Source organism: Gekko japonicus, unplaced genomic scaffold, assembly GCF_001447785.1.
Source record: "Gekko japonicus isolate JY-2015 unplaced genomic scaffold, Gekko_japonicus_V1.1 scaffold784, whole genome shotgun sequence".
NCBI lineage: Eukaryota > Metazoa > Chordata > Lepidosauria > Squamata > Gekkonidae > Gekko > Gekko japonicus.
In genome coordinates, this window is record NW_015164207.1 from 493441 (window position 1) to 519961 (window position 26521).

The 26521-nt window shown below is 59.7% G+C and overlaps 2 protein-coding genes across 2 annotated transcripts in view; both read right to left on the reverse strand.

Annotated features, from left to right (window-relative positions):
• LOC107108039 (protein-glutamine gamma-glutamyltransferase 5-like) overlaps nucleotides 1-11534 on the reverse strand; it is a 28931-nt gene extending 17397 nt beyond the window's left edge. Inside the window, exons 1-4 of the mRNA XM_015408423.1 lie at nucleotides 11456-11534; nucleotides 8533-8822; nucleotides 8076-8145; nucleotides 6680-6943 (exon numbers count right to left, since the gene is read on the reverse strand). Of these exons, the coding sequence (XP_015263909.1) occupies nucleotides 6680-6943; nucleotides 8076-8145; nucleotides 8533-8822; nucleotides 11456-11534 (703 nt within the window). The remainder of the gene's footprint in view (nucleotides 1-6679; nucleotides 6944-8075; nucleotides 8146-8532; nucleotides 8823-11455) is intronic.
• Nucleotides 11535-16882: 5348 nt separating this feature from the next.
• Nucleotides 16883-26521, reverse strand: part of LOC107108045 (protein-glutamine gamma-glutamyltransferase E-like) — a 21607-nt gene continuing 11968 nt past the window's right edge. The window contains exons 6-14 of the mRNA XM_015408429.1: nucleotides 26322-26453; nucleotides 26043-26223; nucleotides 25754-25889; nucleotides 24077-24180; nucleotides 23729-23971; nucleotides 20921-21244; nucleotides 19073-19230; nucleotides 17872-17996; nucleotides 16883-17119 (exon numbers count right to left, since the gene is read on the reverse strand). Coding sequence (XP_015263915.1) covers nucleotides 16960-17119; nucleotides 17872-17996; nucleotides 19073-19230; nucleotides 20921-21244; nucleotides 23729-23971; nucleotides 24077-24180; nucleotides 25754-25889; nucleotides 26043-26223; nucleotides 26322-26453 — 1563 coding nt within the window. The 3' untranslated portion in view covers nucleotides 16883-16959. The remainder of the gene's footprint in view (nucleotides 17120-17871; nucleotides 17997-19072; nucleotides 19231-20920; nucleotides 21245-23728; nucleotides 23972-24076; nucleotides 24181-25753; nucleotides 25890-26042; nucleotides 26224-26321; nucleotides 26454-26521) is intronic.

Genomic DNA, 26521 nt, shown 5'->3' on the forward strand with positions numbered 1-26521 from the left:
CCTTGGATGTTGCTGGCAAGACCAGCTCTTAAGAGCATGGCCTGTCTGCCCCCCTCCCCCTTCTTATTATATTTTGTTTTTTACTTTTCTGCACCGCCACCCCCCCACCCCCACCCCCGGAAATGGAGCCGGGAAGCTCAGGGGCTTTGGTCCTCCTGATTATACGAGGAGGGATGCGGGTCCCGCTCGCCTTCGGGCCCAGAGGGCTCCCTGCAACGCCCCCTCGTGGATTCCCTTGTGCTGCCATCTCCTGTCCAATTCAGGAAATGCAGCTCCCAGGGAAAGGAAGGGTTGTGCACCCCCAGGTGGTGAGAATGGCAAACTACAAGTCTGCCTGGCCAATTAAGTGCCTCAAAGGGAGAGACCAGAGATGGAAGCCATGTAATTTTTATTTAAGTGTGTTATTAAATTTACAGTCGACTTTTCTCACTGACATTCAAGGTGGATTACAAAGTGTAAGTCTAGTCAGTCAACAGGATGGGACAACCAGTAAGGAATGCAATAGGATTTGGATGCCGACCGACTTTATCGGATAAAGCCTCTAGAGCAACCGAGATAGTACATACTGCACCCAGTAGTATAGTAGTCCACAGGGAGCCACAGTCCACAGGGAGAGCCAGTTTGGTGTCATGGTTAAGTGCACAGAGGACTCTATTCTGGGAGAACTGGGTTTGATTCCCCACTCCTCCACTTGCAACTGGGTTTGATTCCCCCGCTCCTCCGCTTGCACCTGGCTGGATGACCTTGGGCGAGTTCCTCAGCTACTCTGAGACTCAAGAGTGAAGGGCAGGGCATAAATCCAATCTCCTCTTCCTCCTTTTCCTCCTCTTCCTCTTCTTCCTCCTCTTCCTCTTCTTCCCTTTATTAAAGCATTCTTCTTGAATAAAGCCCTATTTATTACCTTTTATTATTATTATTACCGGCCACTTGTTGACCTTTCCGACTTGCAGGCTGGCACCTGGGCACGGCGGAAGGGTGAGGGAGAGCCGAGTGCCACCCTGCATGTCGGTGATGGCCCAGCCCAACTCTCCGGATGACCCCTCACCCAGGGGCTTTGAGTAGACGTTGCAGAGGACGGGGGACTGAGCTAGAGAGGGTGGGGGGTGGTTCAAGCCCCCCCCCTCCGAGCAGGGAACAGAGAGCGGGGAAGAGGGCTTTGGGCTAGCGAGGCTTCTCTGACCTGGGCTGGCGGGGTCAGTGGGAGGAGAAGAGACAGGCCCCTGGCCAGAAAATGGGGGGGGGGCATAATCACCTATTTATTTAAATCGATCCATCCATCGGCGTCGGGCCCTGCGATGACACTGCTGGCAAGCGCGGTCACCCCGCCCACGGCGCCCTCCCTGGGGAGGGGAGGAGTACTACGAGGAGAGCTGGCCAATCTGAAGGGTGTTCAGTGTCCGGGGTCGGGGCTGACCAGCTCCTCTGCCGCTACCCAGGAGGAGGCGGCCATCTGGGTGCTCCAAGCCCCAAGCCCGGACTCTGCCCACCCCACCCCGAGGGCTCTGGTCCCGACGACCTGGATGCCGGCGAGGCGGGGGACGAGGGAAGCGCAAGGGAGGCGGCGACGGCCGAGCCGAGGCCTTGCCTGGCACTGGCGCTCCCAGGGTGGGCCAGGCAGCAGCAGCCGCCTCAGAGACCAAGGCCCAGCCGGGTGGCTGCGGGGGGGGGGGAACAGGTTTGGGGATAGAAGGGAGACAGCCGGCGGGGTCGGAGAGGGACACCTGGTCGGTCGGGGACCACAGCTTGAATGCCAAGGTAGCCCCACCAGAGAGGGGAAAGCTGCAGCCGTTTAGTGTTTTGTGGGGAGGACGCATTTGGGAGTGGTTCTCTGTACCACATGGACCAGAGTGCCAGGAGAGGGGAGGCAGGCCCTTGGCAAGCGGCTCTTCCTCCAGGGGCACGCAAGGCAGTGGACAGTCCCCGCGGTGACCAGGCGCTGGGCAGCGGGAGACACAGAGATACTTTAATAACTCAGTGAGCTGCTGGTGTGACCTTGGGTCAGTTACAAGTTCTCTCAGAGCTGTTCGCTCAAGGACAGTTCTCGAAAGAGCTCTCTCAGCCCCGCCTACCTCACAGGGTGTCTGTTGTGGGGAGGGGAAGGGGAAGGGGATTGTCAGCCGCTCCGAGACTCCCTTGGGGGTAGTGAAGGGCCATGGGGTATGAATCCAATCTCCTCCTCCTCCTCCTCCTCCTCCTCCTCCTCTTCTTCTTGCAGAGGAAGCAGTATATAAACCTACCAATATAGGATACACTTTTTACATCTGATGAAGGGGGCTCCAGTTGAAGCACAAAGCCCACAGTAGCCAAGGTGCTTTTAACTAAAGGCGAAGTACCAGATGAGTCACCAAGACATGAACCCAGGGCTTGAACAGTCTTTGAGATGTAATTAAAATGAGATGTCGTCGTTTGGGGGCGGGACAAATTCTGACTCCTAATCTCATACTTCATCTGTGCTTCAATCAACAGTGCAATCCCGGGGGCAGAGTTCCTCAGAGTTACTCGCTGGAATCAACAGGCTTAAACTGGAGTAACTCTGTTTAGGATTGCACTGTAAGTCTGTACAAGATGTAGCTTGAAACCACAAACAATAATTACAGTAACATATTTAAGCTAGAATGCTTGCTCTGATATAAACTGGAATTAAGGCTTTCAGCATTCCACAGTTATAACCATTAAAACAGATTCATACATTTCACAATACAGGGAAGAGAGAAGAGATTGGATTTATACCCCGCCCTTCACTACCTGAAGGTGTCTCAGAGCGGCTGACAAACTCCCTTCCCTTCCCCTCCCCACAACAGACTCCCTGTGAGGTAGGCGGGGCTGAGAGAACGGCTCTTGAGAGAACACAGCTCAGAGAGAACTTGTGACTGACCCAGGGTCACCCAGCAGTTGCATGTGGAGGAGTGGGGAATCAAACCCAGTTCTCCCAGATTAGAGTCCACGCTCTTAACCACTGCACCAGACTGTCTTGTGAGGGAAAAATCATTCTTTTACTACTTTGACAGATCCTTGGAAAACACTAACACGACACACACACACCCTTTCCTTTCTGTTCATAATCTATCGAGATTATGGTCATCTAGTCCAACCCCCTGCACAAGGCAGGAAATTGCCTCCCCCCTCCACACCCCCAGTGACCCCTGTTCCATGCCCTGGGGCAACCGAAAACAACTCCGCACCATCCTCTACATGACAGCCCTTCAGGTACGTGAAGATGGTGATCCTGTCCCCTCTCAGTCGTCTCCTCTCCAGGCTAAACACACCCAGCTCCTTCAACCTTTCCTCCTAGGACTTGGTCTCCAGACCCCTCACCCTCTTCGTTGCCCTCCTCTGGACACACGTTCCAGCTTGTCTGTATCCTTCTTAAACTGTGGTGCCCAAAACTGAACACAAGACTCTAGGGGAGGTCTAAGCAGAGCAGAGTAAAGTGGTACCATCACCTTCACGTGATCTGGACACGATACTTCTGTTGATACAGCCCAAAATCGCATTTGCCTTTTTAGCAACCGCATCACACTGCTGACTCATGTTCAGTGTATGCTCTGCTAAGACCCCTGGATCCTTTTCGCACATACTACTGCCAAGAGAATTTCCCCCATCCTATCATTATTCATTTGATTTTTTCCTACCGAAATGCAGAACTTTACATTGTTCTTGAGAAACCCACGCTGGATCTTAGTGATCACAGCCGTCCTTGTTTGCCTTTTTCTGCTCTGCAGTGTCCTTTTTGAGATCAGTGAGCAGAACTGCACACAGCATTTGGATGGAGGCCACACCGCCTCTCTGCACAGGGGCATGACAATATTTTGGCCATTCTCTTTTCAGTCCCTTTCCTAATCATCCCCAGCATGGACTTTGCCTTTTTCACCACTTGCTGCACACATGAGTCAACATTTTCACTGAGCTATCCACTATCACCTCAAGGTCTCTTTCCCCTCTCAGTTTCAGCAAGATCAGACCCCATCAGCAAATAGTCGATGACCAGGGGTCATTTTGTAGAAAAAGTGGTGCAGGAGCTCATTTGCATAACTCATTTGCATACACCACACCCCCTGACATCACCGGAAGTGTGTCAGAAGGCAACACCCACTGCTCAGGCTCCACTGGACTGTTCTGGATGGCTAGCTATTGGGGGGGGGGGGGAACGTGCAGATCTGTCCTCACAGAGGAGGGAGAGCTTGTGCCTGAATAAAACTTGGTCTTAAAGGTGCCACTGGACTGTTTTGGACCGGGGGGCGGGGGGGGCTCTGCAACTTACCTGGCTGCTTGCTCTGCTTGCTTCTTGCTCTGACTGAGGGCTGCTGGGAGCAGGGGGTGTGGCTTGTTGCATGTGCCTGCCCCCTGGGCGCTTTACTGCCGGAGCTCCGCTCCTGTGCGCTCCTGCAGGAAATGACCCCTTGTTAAAGCTGGGGTTTTCTGTTTCAGTGCGCATCACGACACACTTTCATCACCATACTCTTACTTTACACACACTGAAGTTCACTTGCCATGCCGTTGTCTTATCAGCCAGTTTTGAGGGATCCTTCTGTAGCTCCTCCCAATCCACCTTCTAGGTTTCAGGGCCCCTGGCCATAATAAAAACAAAGGAGTGACACAGGATGCACAGGGTCAAGGCAGAGACACTTCCGGGCTGCGCGTCAGAAGCCCTCGGCCAATCACACCTCGTCCTGGCAGAGCCAGCGGCCAGACGGGTTGGATCTTTGCCTGCATCCCCCACCCACCCCCGGCCTTGAAGGCAGCGAGCCAAGAAGGAAGCCCCGCCGCAGCCCGGGCCCGGGCCTGGGCAGCAGCTGCTCTCGGACGCGGGAAGAGCTCTTCCGGGTTAGGCCAAGGAGGCCAGTCCACATCCAGCATTCCGTTCCTGCAGAGCGGCTCAAAGAGAGAGAAAGAGGAAACCATTTGCTTACTCAGCGCAGATGAAACAATATTTACCACAACTTTGAATGCCAGGCTTAATGAGAGCATTAGAAGAGACATTCATCCCGGCTGGACAGGTTTTATTATAGGGAGATGTTTGTTTGACAATACCGGTTTAATAATAAATTTAAATTGTTTACTAGCACCTTATGCTGTGTCTCGGTGCTTTTACTCATATTGTTGTTTTAACGACTGCAGAAAGCCGCCCTGAGCCTGCTCTGGCCGGGAGGGCGGGATATGAAATAAATAAATAAATAAAATCACAGACAGGGCAGCTGAAAATTAAGAAGCTATTTCCATGTTGTTTTTTGATGCTGAAAAAGCATATGATAGATTCAAATGGGAGTTTCTTTTTCAAACATTAAGAAGTAAGCATTCTAGGGTTGCCAAGTCGATCTTCTGCCGAAGCGGGGGGTTCCCGGCTGGCGTCTTGTGTGTGCGCGCGCGCGCGAAGCGAAGCAAACGCGCACCGCATGCACATCACCCGGAAGTGACGTGACGACGGCAGGCACCATAGAGTTTTCCCTCGGATTGCCGTTGCCCCGCCCCCAGCGTGCCCACCGTGGTCACGTCACTTCCGGGTGACGCGCACGTTGGGGTGGAGGTCCCCCGGGGGCCCAATCCGGAGGCGGCGGGGAACAGGCCTCTGGGGCGGGGGTTTCCCTGCCCCCCGGGGGGACTTGGGAAGCCTAGCATTCACACAGTCCATTAGTTGTTGTGGATTTTCCGGGCTGTCTGGCCGTGGTCTTGGCATTGTGGGACCTGACGTTTCGCCAGCAGCTGTGACTGGCATCCTCAGAGGTATAACACAGAAAGGTGGAGTACTCTCTGTGTCAAGGTCATTTATATCTACTCAGGAAGGTGGGGTAGGGCTGAGTCATTATCTTGTAGGGGTTTTCCAGGCTGTGACGTGCTGTTGAAATTCTAATCTTATCTGTAGTGCTGTTGTAAGATGTAGAGCATGGGGAACTTCTACAAGATAATGACTGGGGAACTGAACCACAACAAAAAGTATTTTAAATGTTTGCCACGTTCGTGTCTCTGAACTGGGGGCAAAGGCAGCACAGGAGTGTCTGGATAAACAAACAGCCACCCCTCCCCAAAGCCCACCGGTCACGTGACCAGTGTGATAACAGTGGTGGCTGCAGGGTCCGCCTAGGGTCTGGGAGAGGCAGGTCCAAGCCCCCACTCTGCCATGAAAACGGGCTAAGTCGCTTTGGGCCGCTTCCTCGCTCTCCGCCTCCTACAGCCTGCAGGGTTGTTGTGGGGTCCATAGAGCTGCCCACTCGGCACATTCTTGGAGACCCGTGGGTCGCGCCTGGGGAAGTCAGAGGGGCTTTTTCCCCTCTGTGTGTATGTGGGGGGGGGAGCTCAGCAGGGGTGTGATGCCGCAGAGCCCCGCCTCCAGCCGAGCCCCCCAGCTCCCCCGCCCCTTCAGAGACCAAGCCTAAAGCACGCAAGGGGAAGTGGACCTGCCCAGAGCCTCTCCCTCCCACCCCATCCCTTTGACCAGGAGACTGTAAGCCCCTCAGGGCAGGGGCCTTTCTTCCAGGGCTCTCTCCAGGGCCAGGCACGTTTGTCAGGTGGGTGGGTGGGACGAAGCGAATGAGTGAAAGTGATCTCCACACACACACACCCACCCCTGGTCTTTGCAAGAGCCTGGACGGAAAGGCCCCGTGGTGGTGGCGGCCCGGGGTGCCAGGTGGGCTGTGGGAGCAGCCTCGGCAGGAATCCCGACAGGCAGAGCTGTGGCTCTCACCACGCCTGGCTCTGACGCTCTCCCGCCCAGCCTGGCAGGTGTTGACGGAGTAGGCGCCCAGGAAAGCCTGATGGAAACTTGGCTTCCCTCTTTGCCAGCGCCTGGTGTTCAGGAAGGGCTGGCATCCTTGCACTTCCCGCCGAGGGTGGCAGTCCACCTGCGCCCCCGCCTGCCTCGCTGAAGAGGTGGACTCGCTCTCCGGCAGGAGAGACCGGTCCAGCCAGGTCCGCTCGTGGGATCCACCCGCCAGCCCGCCAGGAAAGGCTGAAGGGCCGAGAGCAGTGCCCGGCTGCCTTTGTGGCAGAGCTCTTTGGTGACAGGCTGCATGCGTGTCACTTGGACTGTGGCCAGCCATGCCCACCTGGCAAGCCTTCTACCTGCTTGCTCTGGCAAGAGGTGACGTCACTGGGGCCTGGCCTCTGAGGGCCAGTGATACCCGAGTGGGTGTGGCTGCCCACGGCCTCGGCACGGAGGAGCCGCCCAATTGCTTGGGGTCGGGACTGGCTCCCCCTCCCCAGCCACTTCCACTGTGGCCAATCTGGGCCATGGGACCGGCGTTTGCCTCTGCCAGCCCAGCAGAGACAGAGGCGTGCCAGGGAAGCATCTCTGCCAGTGTTGGTGTCGTGGTTAAGTGTGCGGACTCTAATCTGGAAGAACCGGGTCTGATCCCCCACTCCTCCCCCACTTGCACCTGGCTGGATGACCTTGGGCAAGCCGTAGCTCTGATAAGAGCTGTCCTTGAAAAAAAGAGCAGTTTCTGCCAGAGCTCTCTCAGCCCCACCAGCCTCACAGGGTGTCTGTCTGTGGTGGGGAGGGGAAGGGAACGGAGTTTGTCAGCCGCTCTGAGACTCCTCCGGGTAGTGAAGGGCCGTCGGGTATAAATCCAATCTCTTCTCTGCCTCTTCTTCTTCTGCACCGGGGAGGGCTGAGATGGGGGAGGAGATCGAGGCGCAGCTGGCCGAGAGGGAGGCTGCCTGATAAGGCATCTTGGCTCTTGTCGGTGGTGGTGCCGTCTGCCCTAAGAACAGCTTCCAAAGCGAGTTTCCATTCCAGACCTTCCTGCACAGTAGAGAAATCCTGAGGCTGTGCGTTAGTCCCGCTGTCTGCTGGGGGAGGGGTTTCTCCCACCAACTCGTGCATGGGTGTCGAGCAGAGTCTGAGTCCAGTCGGGCACCTTTAAGACCAACAAAGTTTCATAGAAGGTATAAGCTTCCGTGTGGCTGCACACTTCCTCAGATACAGTGACCGTCTCTGAGGAAGTGTGCCTGCACACGGAAGTTCGCACCTAGAATAAAACTCTGTTGGCCTTCAAGGTGCCCGGCTGGACTCAGACTTTGTCCTGCGGCTTCAGACCAAACACGGCTGCCCCACCTGAGTCTCTGGCAGGTGCCGCTACGCGCTCGGTGGTCGCTCTCCGACTTGGCCTGCAGACGGTTGCTGGCAGGTGAGGGACTGTCGGGTGGCGGCTGCCAGGAGAGAGGGCAGGTGAGACGCAGAAGGAAAGCGGAGGGCCTTGACTGCCTTGAGGAGCAGAGTATTCGGACAGCGGGGGCCCGGCCACAGCTGGAAGGCCCCCGCCCTTCACCGTCCGCCCTGGACTGTCTGTCCCCGGGGGAGCCCCAGCCGCAGCTCTCCTGGAAAGCAGGGCCGGACTGCTCCGCAGGCGCTCGTCAGCACTTCTCTCGGGCCACGTGAGCCAGAGTCTTGCCAGGGGCGTCAACACATCTGTCCGCACTCAGGGTGGGGCTCATGTCATGGGTGGAGGTGAAGCTGGAGCCGCTCGAGTGCCAGGCTGCCAAAGCCTTCGGGCCTGCGGTGCGCAGCGTTCAAAGAGAGAGGAGGGCGACGGATACCGGCGGAGGCTGCCAAGCGCACTGCTGCCTGAGCCCGCAGAGGCAGATGCTCCGTGCAGGCGGAGAAAGCCAGGAAGGAGGGCTCAGGTGGAAGCCGCTCTTGCCCCTGGAGTGCCGAGATGCCCGTTTGCACTTCAAATGCCTCTCCTGCTCCATGATCAAGGAGGGAAGGGCTGGCTGCCTCCGCAGGGCAGAAGGGTTCTGCACCGGGCATTCCCGTTTCCGGGGCTTCCAGAAAGACCTTTTCTGTACAGGATCCTTCACCAGCTGCCCTGTGCTGCCAGAGGGCTCTTCAAGGGCAGTTAAAAGATGGGTAACTGCTCTAGCACTATTGTCATTACGGCATTATATTGCTACAGGACTTTCTGGTTTCTTTTGACGCCCTCCAAAAACGCACGTCTCCCTAAGAGACTGGAGAGAAGCAGGCTTTCGGAAGAAAAGAAGAGCATCCTGAAGACACTTTGGGACACTCTGGAGCATCACGAGAGCGCATGACCTCATGCGGCGGCTTAGGAAAAAACCACATTCCGTCTGGGATCGGGTGGGGAGAGGAACATTCGGCCGGGAGCAGCTCCGAGAGGGTGCCAGCCTCCCCATGGAAAAGTTTGCTAAACAGCAGCTCAGCCAGACCGGGAGGACCGGCTCATGGCGCTGGCAGCCACGGCCCTTTAACGCTTAGGAGGCTGAGGCGCCACAGGCCAGTGGGGGAGCCCGCGGTGCTCGGGGGTGGGGGGGCCATCCTTGCCGCTCCTGCTGCTTCCCTGGAACCCCGGATGCTCCCGAGATCCCAGCAGATGAATGACCGCGAGTGACCCCCAGGAATTGCAGAGTGTTTGGGGCCACTTCGGATGCCTCCAGGCCAAGCACCCCCCTGCACCCCCCCCCGCTCTGGAGGCCAGCCACTGAGCCCCCTGTGGAGAAGCAGCCCAGGGCCTGGCTGGAGAGCAGCAGTTCCCGGGCCACCCCGAGGGCCTTTCCGCAGGGGTTGGCGGGGGGGGGGCAGGCTGGCCTCTGGGCAGGGAGCCCAGGTCTCAGACCCCCAATCCGCCAGGAGGCTCACCCACGGGCCACCTTTCAGCACGTAGGGTTGCCAAGGCAGTGGGCAATCAAAATGACTTTTCAAAGACAAATGAAAATATATACAATATTTAAATCATAGCGACACACAACGAGAGGCCGAGGGAAAGGCAAACGGAGAAAAACAACCATCACCCCCTGGTGGAAGATACAGGCATCCTGCCCTCCCCACGGGGGGAGGGCGGGAATTCCACAGTTTGGGTGCCACAACCAAGGAGGCCATTTTTGCCACCCACCCACCTCGCCTCAGAGGGAGGCCCCCCCCGCAAAGCAGAGCCTCTGAACTGGGATGCTCCCCCCCCCAAGCCGTTTACCCCTTTAAAGGTCAACACCGGCAGCTTGAATGGGTCCCGGCAGTTGTTCAGGGTGGTGAAAACCAGTGAGGATTGTGAGGCACTCCAAAGGGATCTGTTGAGGATGGGCGAGTGGGCGTCAACATGGCAGATGGGGTTCAATGTGGCCAAGTGCAAGGTGATGCACATTGGAGCCAAAAATCCTAAATATAAATACACATTGATGGGGTCTGAACTGGCAGAGACTGATCAAGAGAGAGATCTTGGAGTTGTAGTAGATAGCTCACTGAAAATGTCGAGACAGTGTGTGACTGCAATAAAGAAGGCCAATGCTATGCTGGGGATTATTATTATTAGTAAACAGATCAGCCAATATCATAATGCTGCTATATAAATCAATGGTGCGACCTCATCTGGAATACTCGAATGATAAAAGGGTTGGAACACTTTCCCTATGAGGAAAGGTTAAAGCACTTAGGGCTTTTTAGCTTGGAGAAAAGACGACTGAGGGGTGACATGATCGAGGTTTATACGATTATGCATGGGAAGGAGCAGGTAGAGAAAGAGGTACTTTTCTCCCTTTCTCACAATACAAGAACTCCCTGTGAGCACTCCATGAAATTGCTGAGCGGTCGGGTTAGAACGGATAGAAGGAAGTCCTTCTTCACCCAAAGAGTGATTAACACATGGAATTCACTGCCACAGGAAGTGGTGGCGGCTACAAGCATGGATGGATTCAAAAGGGAATTAGATAAGTATATGGAGCAGAGGTCCATCAGTGGCTATTAGCCACAAGGTATAGATAGGGACTCTGGGGCAAGTGATGCTCTGTCATCTTGGTGCCTGGGGGGGGGGTCAACAGTGGGAGGGCTTCTAATGTCCTGGCCCCACTGCTGGACCTCCTAATGGCCCCTGGTATTTCTGGCCACTGTGTGACACAGAGTGTTGGGCTGGATGGGCCTTTGGCCTGATCCAACACTGGCTTCTCTTATGTTCTTACGTTCTTAATGCAGGATCCGCCTAAAGCATCCATGACGAGTGTTTGTCCAGCCACTGCAGAGGTCCATCAGCGGCTCTTAGCCACAAGGTACAGAGAGGAACTCTGAGTCTGGGGCAAGGGATGCTCTGTCTTCTTGGTGCTTGGGGGGGGGGAGAGGGGGAGGGCTCCTGGTGTCCTCTTGGCCCCACTGCTGGACCTCCTGGTGGCACCTGGTATCTTTGGCCACTGCTGACACAGAAGAGTGTTGGACTGGGTGGGCCTTTGGCCTGATCCAACCTTGGCTTCTCTTATGTTCTTATGATGTAAGCCTCTTTGGGTCCTCCCCCCATGGGGGAGAAAGGCAGGATAAATAAAGTAAACCAGTAAATGAATGGAAATAGCAAGCTCGCCCCCCACAGAAGCCTAGTTCTGAGCACTGCCCCAGGGAAGGACCCCCCCCCCACCGAGGTCTCAGAAGAAGGGAGGCGTGGCCGGCTGCAGCAGAGTCCAGAGAGAGCAGCGGAGGGAGGGGCGGCTGCGCCTCTGTCTGCCCGGAGAGGGAGGGGTCACCTGCCTGGGCCTGGCTTGAAACCGGACTGCTGCAACGGGTCCAGGGAGGCCTGGAGCTCCTCTGCAGCCAGTTTTCCTACCATGTTGCCCAAGGAGGGAGGGCTTCCCGCTCTCTCGCTGGGGGTGGGGGGGGGCTGCTGAGGTCGAGTAGATCGGTCGGGATCTTAAAAGAAAGTCCCCCTTTCGGCCTCGCCTCCCCGCCCGCCTCCTGTGCACCCGGCGCCACCCCCGGCCCAGCGTTCTCCCTTGCCCCGCAGCGCCTGGAGCACCGAAGGAGCCCTGGAGGGAGCGAGAGGTGAGCGGGGCTTCATCTGCGCCGGGGAGGGCGACGGGTAGGAGAGGGCGGGCAAAGGAGGCGGCCAGCTGGGGAGGTCTCCAGGCCCCACCGGGAGGTTGCAGAAATGATGTGCTGTGGCTGGGGAGAGCTCCAGGCCCCACCGGGAGATTGGGATATGTATTTTACCTCAGGACTCCCAACAGCAACAGCAGACTGTTTAGAATGTTAGAGGCAAAGGCCAATCAGGCCACATATGCAAATGACCTCTGCGTTCTGACTGGCTATGGGGGGGAGAGGAACAGCAAACTGTTTAGAATGTTGGAGGCCAGACTCAAGCAACGCAGCCAGGGGATAGGGAGACCCTCTGAATGACAGATCAGAGAGCGAACTGATTTTGGAGCGGAATGTTCAGGGGAGTCCATGACCAAAACAGAACTATATATAAAGAGAGATAAGAGAAGCCAGTGTTGGATCCGGCCAATGGCCCCTCCAGTCCAACACTCTGTGTCACCCAGTGGCCAAAAATACCAGGGGCCATCAGGAGGTCCAGCAGTGGGGCCAGGACACTAGAAGCCCTCCCACTGTTGCCCCCCCCCCAAGCACCAAGAAGACAGAGCATCCCTTGCCCCAGACCGAGAGTTCCTGTCTATACACTGTGACGGATGGACCTCTGCTCCATAGGCTTATCTATTCTGCTGTCTCCTGGGATTGCAATGTCAGTGATCCAAACCCTTTTTCTCATTTTTCTACATTTGTGATGTTATGGTCCACATGTTTATGTGTTTGCGATCGGAAGTCCTCATTCTCCATGATCTTGTCCGGTGTGTGCTCCCCTGCATTTCTGCCATACTTCTTGCAAATATTCCAGTGCAACTCAGAGCTGCAACTCTGCCCTGACGTTCTTTAGAGTTGGTTTGAGCAGTTTTACTGCAGGCGCTGACCACCCGTGGTCGACTGCCTTGCCCTTTGTCTGGCAAAGGTGACATTTGCTGTCATTGCTGGCCTTCTGAGTCCCACGGCTTCCATACTTCTTTTTTTTTGAGAGCCTGCTCTTGTGTAGCGAGGGCCAGTCCTTCCGTTTCTTTCTTTACGGGCTCGTTTTGGAGCCACTTCCAGGGGTTGTTGTTATCAACTTTATTCTCTGTGTCCTGCAAATATAGTCCCATGCAAGCGCTTTTGTTTCCAGTTGTCGAAGTGAGTTTTGATTTCAATCTTTTTGTACTCTTTTTTTGGTTTCTGTAACCTTAAATAACTCTGCCTTGTACACGGCAACGAGAAGCTTCTCTTTGCTTTTCTTGGAGTAGTCATTCAGTGCTCGTAGAAGTATGCAGCATAAACAGCGACATCATGGCACGTTGAACGAATGCAAAAATTACATAGCAGGAACCTGCTTACAGCAGCAGAGAGAACAAAGTGTACACAGTGGTAGGCTCCACAGTCCCTCACCCTTTGCCCACAGCCGTTGTTCTGACAAGAGCTGTCCTTGAAAAAGAGCCGTTTCTGTCAAGAGCTCTCTCAGCCCCACCCGCCTCACAGGGGGCCTGTCTGTTGTGGGGAGGGGGAGGGGGAGGGGAAGGAGGCTGTGAGCCGCTCTGAGACTCCCCTGGGTAGTGAAGGGCCGTTGGGTATAAATCCAGTCTCTTCTTCTCCTTCTTCCTGAACCATCTGAATCGCAAGATGTCCTAGTCCTGCTGTACACTGCCTCGGTCAGGCCGCGCCTGGAGTCTTGGGTGCCGCTCTGGAGGCCTCCCTTCAGAAAGGAAGAGGACGGGATGGAGCAGGTGCAGAGGAGGGCGAGGAGGATGACGGGGGTGTGTGTGTGCCTGGAGACCAAGAAGCCCCGCGAGGAGGAGAAAGGCTGGGGGGGGGGCGCTTGGGAGTGTTCAGTCTGGAGAAGAGGAGGCTGGTGTGTGTGTGTGTGTGTCTGTGGACAGGATGGCTCCCTTGAAGCATTGGGAGGGGGCTGTGTCCCTTGGAGGAGGCGGAGGAGGGCGGGGAGCGTTTCCCGTGGGCCGCAGGGGAGAGCCTCCTTTGGATGTGGGCTACCAAGTAGCCCACGCAGGATGCGTCCCAGAGCTGTGCAGATGCGTGCGTTGCCAGGCTTGGCCCTCAAGGACCAGACGCCACCCAGCGGCATGCCGGGCCCCATCCATCCGCAGTGCCTTCCCTTCAGGCGCTCTCTCAGCCCAGGAATTGTTGGGGGTGCAGAGGAGGGGGGGGGCGCCTCCGTGTCAGGCTGGGGGGGTGTGCGTGTACGTGTGTGTACGTGTGCGCGCCCACCGCCGCCTCCTCCTCCAGACGGCATGTTCCTTTCTCAGCCGGCTTCCTAATTACACTTTCCCAAGCCTGGCAGCGGGCCAAGGAGAGAGGGCGTGAGGCCCGGTGGTTCCCTCGTCTGCGCGTGGGGCTCCCTGGATGAGACGTCAGGCAAGGCCAGCCGCCGGTCCTGGTGCTCCACTTTGGGGGTGGGGGGGCAGACGGTGAGGACGGGGAGGGGGCAGGAACCACCTCATCTCACGCAGTGGAGAGACCTGCCCTGGCGAGGGGCCTGGGACCGCCTGCCCTGCGGGACCTCAGCAGGGGCTGGCCAGGCAAGGGCCCCATCAGACCGTCTTCCCCCCTGCTATGGGGCGAGGGCACCTTTGGCTCCCATGGCTGGAGGGGTGTTGAGTGGCCGTTTGCCAGTTTCCTGGACCACCAGTTCCCCAGGGGCACACGCCTCAGTAGCCAGGAAGAAGAAGAAGAGATTTATACCCCATGGCCCTTCACTACCCCCAAGGGAGCCTCAGAGCGGCTTTCAAACTCCTGTTCCCTTCCCCTCCCCACAACAACAGACACCCTGCGAGGGGTAGGTGGGGCTGAGAGAGCTCTGACAGAAACGGCTCTTTTTTTTTCAAGGACAGCTCTTATCAGAGCTACGGCTTGCCCAGGGTCACAACTAGCCAGGTGCAAGTGGAGGAGGAGTGGGGAATCGAACCCGGCTCTCCCAGATTAGAGTCTGTGCACTTAAACCACTACGCCAAACTGGCTCTCTTTCCATGGAATCTCCCTTCCAAAGCAGCCATTTTCTCTGGAGAACTGATCTTTAGCCTGGAGATTGGTTGTAATTCTGGGGGGTATCCAGACACCAACTGGATGTTGGCAACTCTAGCGCAGGAGACGCAGCGGCTGTGTAGGCCAGCCGGGTGCTCCAGCTAGAAGGCGAGAGGGTCCCTTGAACGTGGCCCACAGACCTCTGCACTCGGCGGCCTTCCTGAAGCCGAGGCGTCCAGGCTGACCAGCGCCTGTGTGCTCTTTGCAGCTGTGGCCAGCTGGGCAGCGCATGCGTCCATGGGGGGAAGAGCCAGCCCCGGGAGTCGGCAGCTGCAGGCCCCACCCACCGGGAGTGCTCCAGGCCCCACCCACCGAGAGCTCCAGGCCCCACCCACCGGGAGTTGGGCCACTCTGGGACTTGTGAGGCTCAAACAGAGGCGAGGAGCCCCACGTGCGCCCCCCGCTGGCTTCGCAACGGACTCGTGGCAACCCCTCTTCCGCAGGGCCTTCCAGGCCGCAGACAAGCCAGAGGGGGTTAAGCCGATGCCTTCCTCCTCGTAGCAACCCCACCCCCACCCTGGTCTTCCTCGGGGGGGGGGCTCCCATCCAAGGGCTAACCAAGGCCGGCCCTGCTTAGATCCCCAGCTCTGATGAGCCTGGGCTGAACGGGGGGGGGAGCTCTTTGGGTTAGTGGTGTAGAGCCAGTGTTGGTGTCGTGGTTAAGGGCACAAAGGACTCTGATCTGGGAGAGCCGGGTTTGACTCCCCCACTCCTCCTCCACTGGCACCTGGCTGGATGGCCTTGGGCAAGCCTTAGCTCTGACAAGAGCTGTTCTCTCAAGGACAGTCCTCCAAAGAGCTCTCTCAGCCCCACCTGCCTCACAGGAGGGTGTCTGTCTGTTGTGGGGAGGGGGAGGGAAAAGGAATCTGTCAGCCCCTCTGAGACTCCTTTGGGTAGTGAAGGGCCATGGGGTATAAATCCAATCTCTTCTTCTTCTTCTTCTTCTTCTTCTTCTTCTTCTTCTTCTTCTTCTTCTTCTTCTTCTTCTTCTTCTTCTTCTTCTTCTTCTTCTTCTTCCTTGGAGGAAGAAGAGCAGGATACAAAGGAGGGGGGAGAGGGAGGTACTTCTGACCCCCCCGCAGAGGAATGGTGCCAAGTGACACCTGGTCCTCAGGATCCTTGGCCTGAGGCTGAGGGGTGCGGCAGCTGCAAGACAAAAGTCCTCCCCCCCCACACACACACACAGGAGGTGTCCCCTTGAGGATCAACAACATTTGCTTCAAGGTGAGCGGTTGTGAGTCAGCCAGCGCTCCCTTCTGCAGGCAGGTGGAAGGAAGTCATACCAGGAATCCTACTTGAGGGGAAGATTACGGGAACCTTTCAAGTTTAAATCTGTGTGGGAAAACAGAGGCAGCAGGAAGGTCTGGTGGGAAGAAGCCTGTCATGAAACTTCAAAGGGTGAGCCCTTGGTGTCTCTGAAGCCGAATTAGCAGGTGCAAACAACGGAGGATTGACGAGAGAGGTCAGAGGTTCACGCAGAGCAGCCAGGTGGAAAGTTTAGCTGTCAATCCACAGCCGCCGGCTCCAGGTTCTGGCCTGAGAAAAGGTTCCTGTGGGCAGCAGCCGTGTTGGTGGAAGAGCCGGGCTGGAGTCCCCTCGCCCCCCCCTCGCCCCTCGGAGAGAGAGAGAGAGAGGCCGACCGGAGTTTCAGGGCAGGGGCTCCCGAGAGTCCTTCACGGGCCTTTCCTCTGACGTTTGAGCCTTGAGAGCCCCGGCCCTCAAGAACCTTGCTGGTCTCTAAGGTTCTCGGAGGGACTCCAGCCTGGCTGGTCGATTGTTAATAGTCCCAGGTGGAGGCAGCCGCCAACGGGCGGAAGTCCCGGCCTGCTCGGGGGCTGAAGGGGGCAGGTGCGTGGGGCTGGAGAGGGCACCCTGGAAAGAGGGGGATCCCCAGCCGGAACAAACTCGCACCCTTCCCGCCACACACACACACACACACACACACACACACACACACACACAGAGAGAGAGAGAGAGAGAGAGAGAGAGAGAGAGAGAGAGAGAGAGAGAGAGAGACCCCCAGTGCTTATTCTGCTGTCACAGGATTTTAATGGCCGTGCATGAGCAACGTGCCCCCCGGCCCGGCCCGGCCCGGCCCGGGACGGCCACCCCCCCAACATCCCCCCCCCAACACCGCATCACTGGGAGGCCGGAGGGTTGATTTGCATGAGCACAAAGCCCTTGACGTGGTTGAACTTGTTGCAGGAGAAGTCCACGTGCAGCTGCATGGCTCCGGCGGCGCGGGGTGTGAATTCAAAGTAGATTTTGGACTTCTCCCTGGGTGCCAGTCCTGCCACACTGGAACAGAGAGAGAGAGAGAGAGAACGGTGAGGGAACCAAAGAGGGCTTTCAGGGCAAGGGACGTTCAGAGGTGATTTGCAAAAAGGTTGTACCCAAAGCAGGTTTGGGAAGAGTGTGGAGGGGGAGGTCCGGATGCCCCCACACACACACACATACACCCTCACCCACCACAGGGCACACCCCAGCTCCACCCTCCCTGACCACTGGCAGGCGGTTCCATGTCGCACTTAAAATGACTGAACGCCACGAAGCTGCTTCCCGCTGAGTCAGCTCCGTGGTCCCTCAAGGCCAGCGTGGCCTTCCTCACCACCTGCTCCCTGAGACTTTCAACTGGAGATGCCGTTGGGGATTGAACCGGGGACCTTCTGGGCGCCAGCAGAAGCTCTGCCACTGAGCCACAGCCCCCACCCCCCACCCTCGGGCACTAGGCATGTCCTTTTAGTGTTGAAACCCTGTGTCAGATCAACGTGTGTATAGATTCAGGGGGGGTAGCCATGCTGGTCTGAAGCAACAGAACAGAGTCCAGTCGGGCACCTTGAAGACCAACCGAGTTCTATTCTGGGTCAGAGCTTCCGTGTGCAAAGTATCTGAAGGAGACCGCACACAGACTGTGTTGTGTGCCCGTTCCTAAGCCCCTGACGACAACAAAGGCCACAGACCCTCTGGGGGAAAGTGGGGAAAGGCCAGCGGGAGGGGGCAAGGAGGACAGGGGGCACTGTCTCCAGGGGGCACGGCCCCACCCCACTTACTTGATGGTGACAGCCTGTCCCATGAGCGTCACCAGCAGCACACAGTCATCCACCGGCTCCGGGAGGGGGTTGGAGTAGGAGATCTCCACCGTGGTCGGCTTGTTGACCTCCACCCTGGGGGGGACCTGCAGCAGGGAAGGGGAGGGGAGGGAAGGAAGGAAGCAATCTGGGTCAGCCCGTGAGGTCCGTGGCGGGGAGAGAGGCTGAGCAGGGCGGCAAGGCCCCAGATGTCTGGGGCATCCGAGAGAAGCGCTGCCCACCCTGGGGGTCCTCGGACTGGCCCACCCCGGCCACCACCCGGCCTGGGGCAAAGTGCGGCGTCCACCAGGATGGCTATCCGCAGGTGGCCCTCCGCAGAACCCGGGCAGCTCCTCCGGCAGTATCAGCGGTCTGGAAGAGGGGCTGGTAGCAGGAGGTCTTCCAACTGCCCAAGGGCCGGGAGTCCCCGCCCCCATTGCAGCTGTCAACACAGAGAGAGACCCTCTGCTCCACCCGCTCCACCCGGGGACGTGCCGAGCAGAAGGTTCAGTCGGCGGCTCAGGGAGCTGCAGGTCTGGGCTTGGAGGCTGCCTGGGGGCACAGGGCATCCTGCTGAGTGTCCTTTACCTGGCCCGGCCCCACAACTGCTGCCTTCTCCGCCCCCACCCCTGCCCACTCACCCAGGGAGCGTTACTGCCTTTTAATGAGATGACTGGCGTATTCCCAGTTCTGAGCTAGGGTGCCCCTGTCCGTGCCTTTGCTGTGGCTGAGTGGCAGTCGGACACAGTTATTATGGCTGCAGGTCAGGTACTGGATTTCACCAATAGCCACAACCCCCCCCCCCAAGCCCTCCAGAAGTAACAGGGGCGGGGCACAGGAAATGGCGCGGATGTGGGCAGGGGCTGCCACTCACACAGCAAGCCCAGGGGCTTTGGCTGTGCTTTCTGCCCCGTGCCCCAGCAGGGCTCCCGGGAGGGACTCGTGGGTGGAAGGCAAGGCTGGCGGAGGGGGAGGGAAACAAAACCAGAGGCATGCACGGGCGGGGGGGGGGCTGCCACCTGCAGGCATCCAGCCACCAGTCGCCCCTTGGCCTCAGGGGACAGGTGTGTCTTTCCGGGTCAGGCCAACTGTGCAGAACCCCCCACACACACACGCACACCTGGCGGGACCTTCCCTCTTGGCCGGGGGGGGGTGGGTGGGTGGGGGGAGCGGGGGTCCTCACCGCAATGGCGATCTCTGGGCTCTCCAAGGTGATGGCTTTCTCCACCAGCAGCTTCACGCCCTCCATGACGTCACACAAGGCAGTCACCAGGATCTTCTTGTCGTCCGTCAGGGATGCGCTGTAGTGGCCGTAGGGGATGCGCAAGGGGATGTGCTTCTCTGGAAGGGGAAACGAGATGCCTTTCTCCACCTCCGAGGCCGCCAGCACCACGCGAGGGCAAAGAGGACTGGCGCCACCCCCCACACCCCACAGTCCCCTCCCTGCTCCCAGCAGCCTCCACAGGGCACTGGCTGTCTCTCCCCCCCTCCCCACCAAGGGAGCAGGCCAGGGCTCCCCCCAGTCAGCTGGCCTGCTCACGGGTCCAGTCCCGCCTACTTCACTCTTGGCATGGCAGCTGTGCTGACCTCGCTCTGGGCCGCAGCTTCCGCACCTGGAACCCGGGCGTCCGCCTGCCGCAAGGCTGGCGCCTCGGGTGGGGCAGCGTTCCAGATTTTGCCCAGGCTCTCACCACTGCTGGCCCTTTCCCTGCCCGCCCAGCAGGGCAGGGCGGGTGGCTCTGAGCACGGGCAGTGGGGGAGGGGGGCCATGCCAGCCGAGCAGGGGAGGATGCCTGGGTGGGCGGGCAGGGAGGGAGACCCACGGGGGAGTGGCCAGGAAGGGGGCTCTCTGCCCAGGGCCCCCCAAAACCTGGAACTGGCCCCAGCCTGGAGAAAGGCTGGCGGTGGGAGGGAGGGAGGGAGCGCCAAAGATACCCCCCTTTGTAGGGGAAGAGTGGTGGGAGCCGGAGGAGACCGTTCCTCCCCACTGTCCAAACCTCCCCCCCCCAGTAGTTTCTTGTCTGAGGGGCTCAATACCTGAGACAGGATTTCCCCCCGCCCCCGGGGTATGTCTCCAGGTCAGGGCGACAGAGGTGGGCCAGGGAGACGGGGCTGGTGCTCCCCTCTGGGCTGCTCTGCTGCCGGGAATGGTCCCCCCCCCTCTGCCCCGCTGGGGAACGGGCTGCCCATCAGAATGGGTTATGTCTGGGGGGGCCCCCGGCAAGAACCAGTTCCCGGGGGATGTTTCTGGTCCTGAGAATGCACGGTGGGGGAGGAGTTTAGCCCCCCCCCCAATGCTCGGCAGTCCCAGCCTGAGGCCCCCCCCAGCCTTTGTGCGGGGGGGGGGGAAGGGCACCGCGGAAACAGGGGGAGAGCAGAGGCCAGAATGGCTCTCGAAGGGCCCATCTTCAGCGCTTTGGGGGGTCCTGGGCAAAGGACACGAGAGCATAAGGGAGGTGGGCTCCCCCTCACCTCAGCCCCCCAGCAGCCGCAGGGAGCCTCGCTTTTCAGGCCTGCGGGGAGCTAATTTGACTCAGGGGAGCCATGGAGTGGGGTGGGGGGGCTCCTGCCTCCCCCCCCCACACCTTCCCCCTCGCCCAGGCTGCCTCCGCAGGGTGCCCTTTGCGTCACTTTTGGACTGCTCCACGCCAGCTTCAAAGCTATGCAAACGACTCCCCGCTGAGGCCCTTTCCACTCAAGGGAAAGGCTGGGGGGGTGGGGGGAGGCGGGAGCCCCCACCTCCCCCCCACACCATTGCCCTCAGTCCAGTGGGCTCCTGCAGGTGTCAAAAGCGACAGTGTGACCAGGGGAAGCCAAGCACCGCTTGCTAAGAGACCCATTGTGTACCTGCAGGGGGCTGAGCTAGTGTTGCTCCTGCTGGGGTGTGTGTGTGGGGGGGGTGTAGCAGCACACAGGAGCCCACCCAGGCAGGCCCCCAGGCAGGGCCCACGCCCCCCCAGGAGCCCCGCCCCCCCCGTGCCCCCTCCCCCCCGGCTGCCCGTTGTGGCCTCCGAATCCAGATGCCCGTTACCTTCCTGGGAAGCGAAGCTGACGTGCATGGTCTCCTTCAGGATCTCCCGGACGGCTGCACGGGTGTAGAGGACGCTGGAGACGCTGAGGTTCACCGTGACGGCCTTGGGCGCCGAGGACAGGTTGGCGAGCGTGAGGATGAGCTCGATGTCCTTCCCAAGCATGGGCGGCTGGGCCAGCCTGAACTTCCCGTAGAGCTCCGGGTGGGTGACCAGCTCAGAGGACGCGTCGTCGCCGAGGTTGCTGCTGGGGCGCCTGGCCGGGGTGCTGGATCTGGGCAGCTTGGAGCAGGCCTTCTTGTAAACGCTCCTCTCCTCTGCGGAGCCTGCGCGGGGCGGGGGGGGGAGAGAGGGAGGTCAGCCCCAGAGGCCTCCTCCTGCCGCCCCCCCCCAAGCCACCGCCTGAGTGATGCTCACGGGCGGGGTGTGTGTGTGTGTGTGTGTGTGTCACGCGAAGCAGCCTCCTCCTCCTCCTGCATCAGACTCCCCCCTGGGTCCACCCAGGTCTCTGTTGTCCCCTCAGACTGGCCGTGGCTCTCCAGGGTCTCACGTCACCTCCTGCCTGGTCATGCCCAGCAGGGGCTCAGCCACCACACTGCAGCTGCAAAGTTACAAAGGTGTGGCTTTCTGGCCCACCCGGGGGCTTCCTTACACCAGGAGGGGGACACAGAGCAGACGAGAGAGAGAGAGAGAGAGAGAGAGAGAGAGAGAGAGAGAGAGAGAGAGAGAGAGGGCGCGCCCGCGCGGGGGGGGGGGGGCAGGAGAGAGCGGCCGCCCGGACTGGGCTTCTGGCAAGCAACAAGAGGCTGCCTGCCCCCACGCAGGGACTCCCCCCCCCGTGTGAACCGCTAGATGCCCCACGTTTTGGGGGCGGCGGTGGTGGTGGAGGGTGGAGGGTTTCTGCCCTCATGGGGCTTCTGGAGCTCTCCCCTTTGGGCTGCTCTGGCTCGGAGGAGGGGCGGTGGGGGGGTGGCTGCAGGCAGAAGGTCAGGAGCGGGAGGCTGCAAACCTCTCAGCAAGCCTGTCTGCCCGGACACACTTGTTAAGTGCTCGCCATCATCAGACCATGTGCCGATCAGGGGTATGTATGCTCGGACTGCACCCAGCAACCGGAACGGCTACTGGACAAATCTAGTCGTGCGGATCAGAGGCCAGCTCGCGGTTGACAGGGGGACGAGGACCATCTGAGGCGCCCAGGGAAGTTGCAGAGGGAGCTTGCCCTCCTCTTGCAAGGCCAGACCTCCTCTCAAGGGTGACCCTGGGCCTCCCGCTCACCAGGCAGGGGCTCTGACCCACGGAGGGACGGGCCCGCTCCCCTCCCGCCCTGCTCTGTGGATCGGCACAGGCTGTTTTTAGCCACGTCCCTTCCAGTCGCTCAGGGCATGCCCCCTGAGCACCAGTGTGCTGGGCGTGTGGACGGAGATCCACGCTCTGAGTGGCTGAAGGGCCACGCTGACATACGCACAAGCATGTTGGTGTGGCAGAAACGTCTGCTGGCCTTCCCCACCCCCTGCTGCTCTTGGTCCTCAGCCTCTGGCACTTGGAAGTATAGACTGCATTGGAACATGGAGGATCCATTTTTACCTACCATTGTTTACAGTGGCTCTTCTCCTTCATTAATTTGTCTTCCCCCCCCCCCCAATAGCTATCTAAGTTTGTGGCCACCACCCACCACAACTTGTGGCCAGACGTGAACTGTGCATGGTACGTTCACATGCTAAATGAGCATTACAGTCCAATCTAGACCAACACGTGGGGAAGAAACCTTTGTTGTGGGAGGCCTGGACCAGCAGGGGGATGGCCACGCGAGGTCCGTGGAGAGCCTGGTGAGGCCTGGGCAGCGAGGCAAGCCACAGCCGGGTGTCAGCCACACAGTGAAGGTCCTTGTGCTGTGGTGGCAGCTGCCAATCAAAATCTCCAATGGCCAGTCGGAAGTCTCGCTGGGCAAAAGCCCCTCCTGGCCCCACCCACTCCCTGCACACACTTGGCGGGGGCCCCCCTGCTTTGCCACACGCGAAGTGGGCTGCACACGGAGGCACCCCCTGCAGGAGGTGGAGGGCCTCCACCAAAAGCTTTGCTGCGCCCTGTTTCCGCCCTTCTGTGGCCCCACATATCCAGCCCTGCCATGCGTCAGATTTCTGTGTGCTAAAACCCTTTTGCCTCAGGGTGACAGGCTCTGGGATTTTCAAGGAACAGTTTTTTGCCCCAGATGTCAGGCATGTTTCTTGGTTCTATTTGGAACTGAAACAGACAGTTTTGAGAAAGTCTATGCGGGGTGTGTGTGTGTGTGTGTTTCTTCTTAGCCACTTCACAAAGCCTCATATGGGAAGGGGCGAGGCGGGAGGCGGTCTCATAATTGCCACAGGGGCCAGCCAATGAGCGCTCTATGGAGCACCCCGTTGCTTTCTAGCTCAGCGGACGCCGGCGCCTGAATGCTCTCTTGGAAAATTCAAGCCTGCAGTTCTGCAGCAGGTTTTCCCAGCCCGCCCACCGCAGCCTCCAGTGCAGGAGCTCTTGGGGCCACATCCCAGTCCTCTGCCAAAGAGACTCGAGGGCCCTTGTTACGGAAGGGGCAGCTGGGTCCCCCCCCCCCGCGACTGCCCTCTCGCATTGAGAGCCAACAATCGAGCCAGAGGCTCCGCCACGAGAGGCAGCCACTCCCCAAGGCCCTCTCTCTGGGGCGCCTTCCACCCCGGGATCCCTGCCTGTTCTGTCCTGGAAAGTCTCCCGAGAGACGCCCAAGGTCAAGACAAGAGCAAAGAAGAGAGGCAGCCGGACTCGCCAGAGGCCGAGAGGGCCACAGCACTGACCTTCCGGGTACTTGTACGTGTTGGTGATGTCCACCCGCTGGTTGCTGCCCACGGCCTTGGTGCTGATGTGGGTGCCGATGGAGCAGGTGTCACAATAGGCTCGGGTTCGGGAGCCGTCTTTATTGACCACCCACCTGTTGATGTCCGCGTTCACCTCTGTGTAGACGAAGGCCGTGTCGTAGGGCAGGTCGATATCGCCTTGCTTGACCGCCTGGACGGAGGCCGGCCCGCACTGATAGAGCCCTGCGAGGACGAGGAGGCAAGGGGTCAAGGCACCATTGTGGGGAGGGGCGGGCCCCCCCAGCCACAGAGCCCGCCCGCCCGCCCGCCCGGGGGAGCCTCCCTTACCTTGGCTCTTCTCTTGTGGGGTGCCGTCGATCACCTGCCACCCACAGTACGCCGTCCCCAGTTCTCTCCGGACAAACCAGCCTTCGTTCCAGACGTGGTAATCCCTGGAGGGAGGGAGGGAGGGAGGGAGGAGCAGCAGCCATAGAACAGCCGGCCTGGAGACCCAGCCAGCGGGGGACACCCTCCCATGAAGCCCACCCTGTCCTGGGCAGAGGGCGTGACCCGGGCCCCGCAGGCCACTCTCGGCCCTGGGAAGAGCAGCCTGCCCAGCTGGGCACACACATGGCAGCCGCGGAGGCAGCAGCAGGAGGAGGAGGAGGAGGAGGCTCTGGCCAGGCTCCCGCATCACATGGGCCTTTCCTTTCCTGGTCGACTGCAGAGCTGGGGGGCCAAAGGGCTGGACGGAACACCGTCACCACCGCTGAGCCACCACCCTCGGTGTGTCTTGGCCGCCCGCCTGCTCTTGTCCTGGCAACTGAGGCTGCCGGCTTTGAGGGCCGAGCGTCAGGCAGAGTCAGGCCGTGCACAAGCCAGGCAGAGTCCCCTGCCTGTCTGGGACTCCCCAGCTAGGGTTGCCACAGCCTCCAGGCGGGGCCTGGGGATCTCCCGCTTCTACAACTGGTCTCCAGCTGACAGAGATCAGCTCCCCCGGAGGAGAAAAGGGCTGCTTTGGAGAAGGGGGGGGGCTCCGTGGCCTTGTCCCATGCCGAGGCCCCTCCCCAGGCCCTGCCCTCTCCTGGACCCACCCCCAAAGTCTCCAGGTATTTCCCAACCCAGACCTGGCAGCCCCGTCGTCCCCAGCTGTGCAGAAACTCCTTGTTCATTTGTAAATGAAGAGGGGGGTGGGGTGGGGGGAGGGGATTGGTCTGCTTCAAAGGGTGGGGGACGCCTGCTGAAAGTCTGGGAGCTTCCTGTCCCTGATCCCCCCTCCTTCCCGCCAGCCCCGATGCCACCCGCTCCCGAGGGAGGAGGTCACTGACGTCTGGGAAAGGGTGTCCCGGCAGGGAGACCCATCTGGACTGGAGGGGGAGCGCTTCCCCAGCGGGATTTTTTAAACTGCAAAGAGGGCAAAGCCTCCAGCCGTTTATGGCACCTGAGAGGGGGGGGGGCGCAATCAGGACCCAGGCGTGTTGGCCGTGATGAGGCCCCCCTCCACTGTCTCACTCAGGCCTGGGCCCTGGAGAGCAGCGTCTGTCTTGCCCCTCCGGCAGGCAGGCCCGGGGGGGGGGGCGGGCAAGGGAGCCGGGGGGCGGCAGTCCAGGGCCGGGGGGAGGGAAGCCGCTGGCCTTTCGAGCAGCTGGGCTCCTGCCCAGGGGGATTTCCCGGTCTAGCCTCTCCCCCTTAACACCCCCCCCCCCCCCCGCCGTCCCCCCCCCCGTGGCTACAACTTCTTCTGTACTTTCCCCCCTGGTGCTCTAAAGTGACAGGCGGGCCAGATACCCTCTTGTCGTTTTGCCCCTGTCGCAGGGGCGCCACTCCCCACAGCTGACGGAGACCGATCCCCAAAGGAAGACGCCGCCCCAAGTGAAACGGGCCCCTTCGCCTGCCTGGCCAGACAGTCGGTGACGCTCGCCTGCCACCACGGGGGGGTTCCTCTTCACGCTCTCGTGGGACTGCTCTGGGGTGACTCCCCCCCGCCCCCCTGCCCCCCGCGGTCACTGAGCCCATTTCCTTTACCAGGTGGAGTCTTGGCCGATTTTGAGGCTCTTTCCAGAGGGGTCATAATATTTATCGATGCTCAGGTTTCCATTGGAGTCGTGAGCAGAGTTGAAGTTGGTGACCAGGCGAGTGGGTACCCCCAGGCACCGCAGGACTGGAAGAGAGGAGGGGGAGGAGGAGGAAAAGGTCAAGGGGGCCTTGGACCCAGGAGGGGCCGCCTCTCCTCTGCACCCCCCCCCAGAGCCTCTGAGGCGGCCTCGGCCCGCCCTCCCCTCCCCTCCACGCGCACACGCTACCTCCAGCGTACCTGTCCCGGCCACCCCGGCAAAGACCCAGCACTGCCCGTACTGGACCGGCCGGTACTTGTCCTGCGCCCACTTCCTGAAGATGGCCACGCTGCCGTCCCACCGGGAGGGGTTCTCGTGGTGAGCAAAGTCCGCGTTCCACTTCCCCTCCAGCATGCCGTTGTCGTTGTCGTTGCCGTTGATCTGGGGGGGGGGCAGAAGCCAGCGGGGAGTGAGGAGGGGGAGGGGCTGCTGCTCGGGCAGGTGGGGTGGAGAGGAGGGGGCACCGGGGGGGGGCTTACCATGGAGCTGACCACTCGGCCCAGGTACCTGGGGTCCCCTCTGCGGGCCGTGTCTCCCGCTGGGTCCTGGCGGTGGTAGAGGCTCAGGTCCAGGAGAAGCAGGCAGAGGTCCAAGATCTTCTGCTGGAACTGGAGGCGGGAAGGGCAGCCTCAGAAAAGCCGGCAGGAAAGCTCTCCGCCCCCCCGCCCCCCGCCCCCCC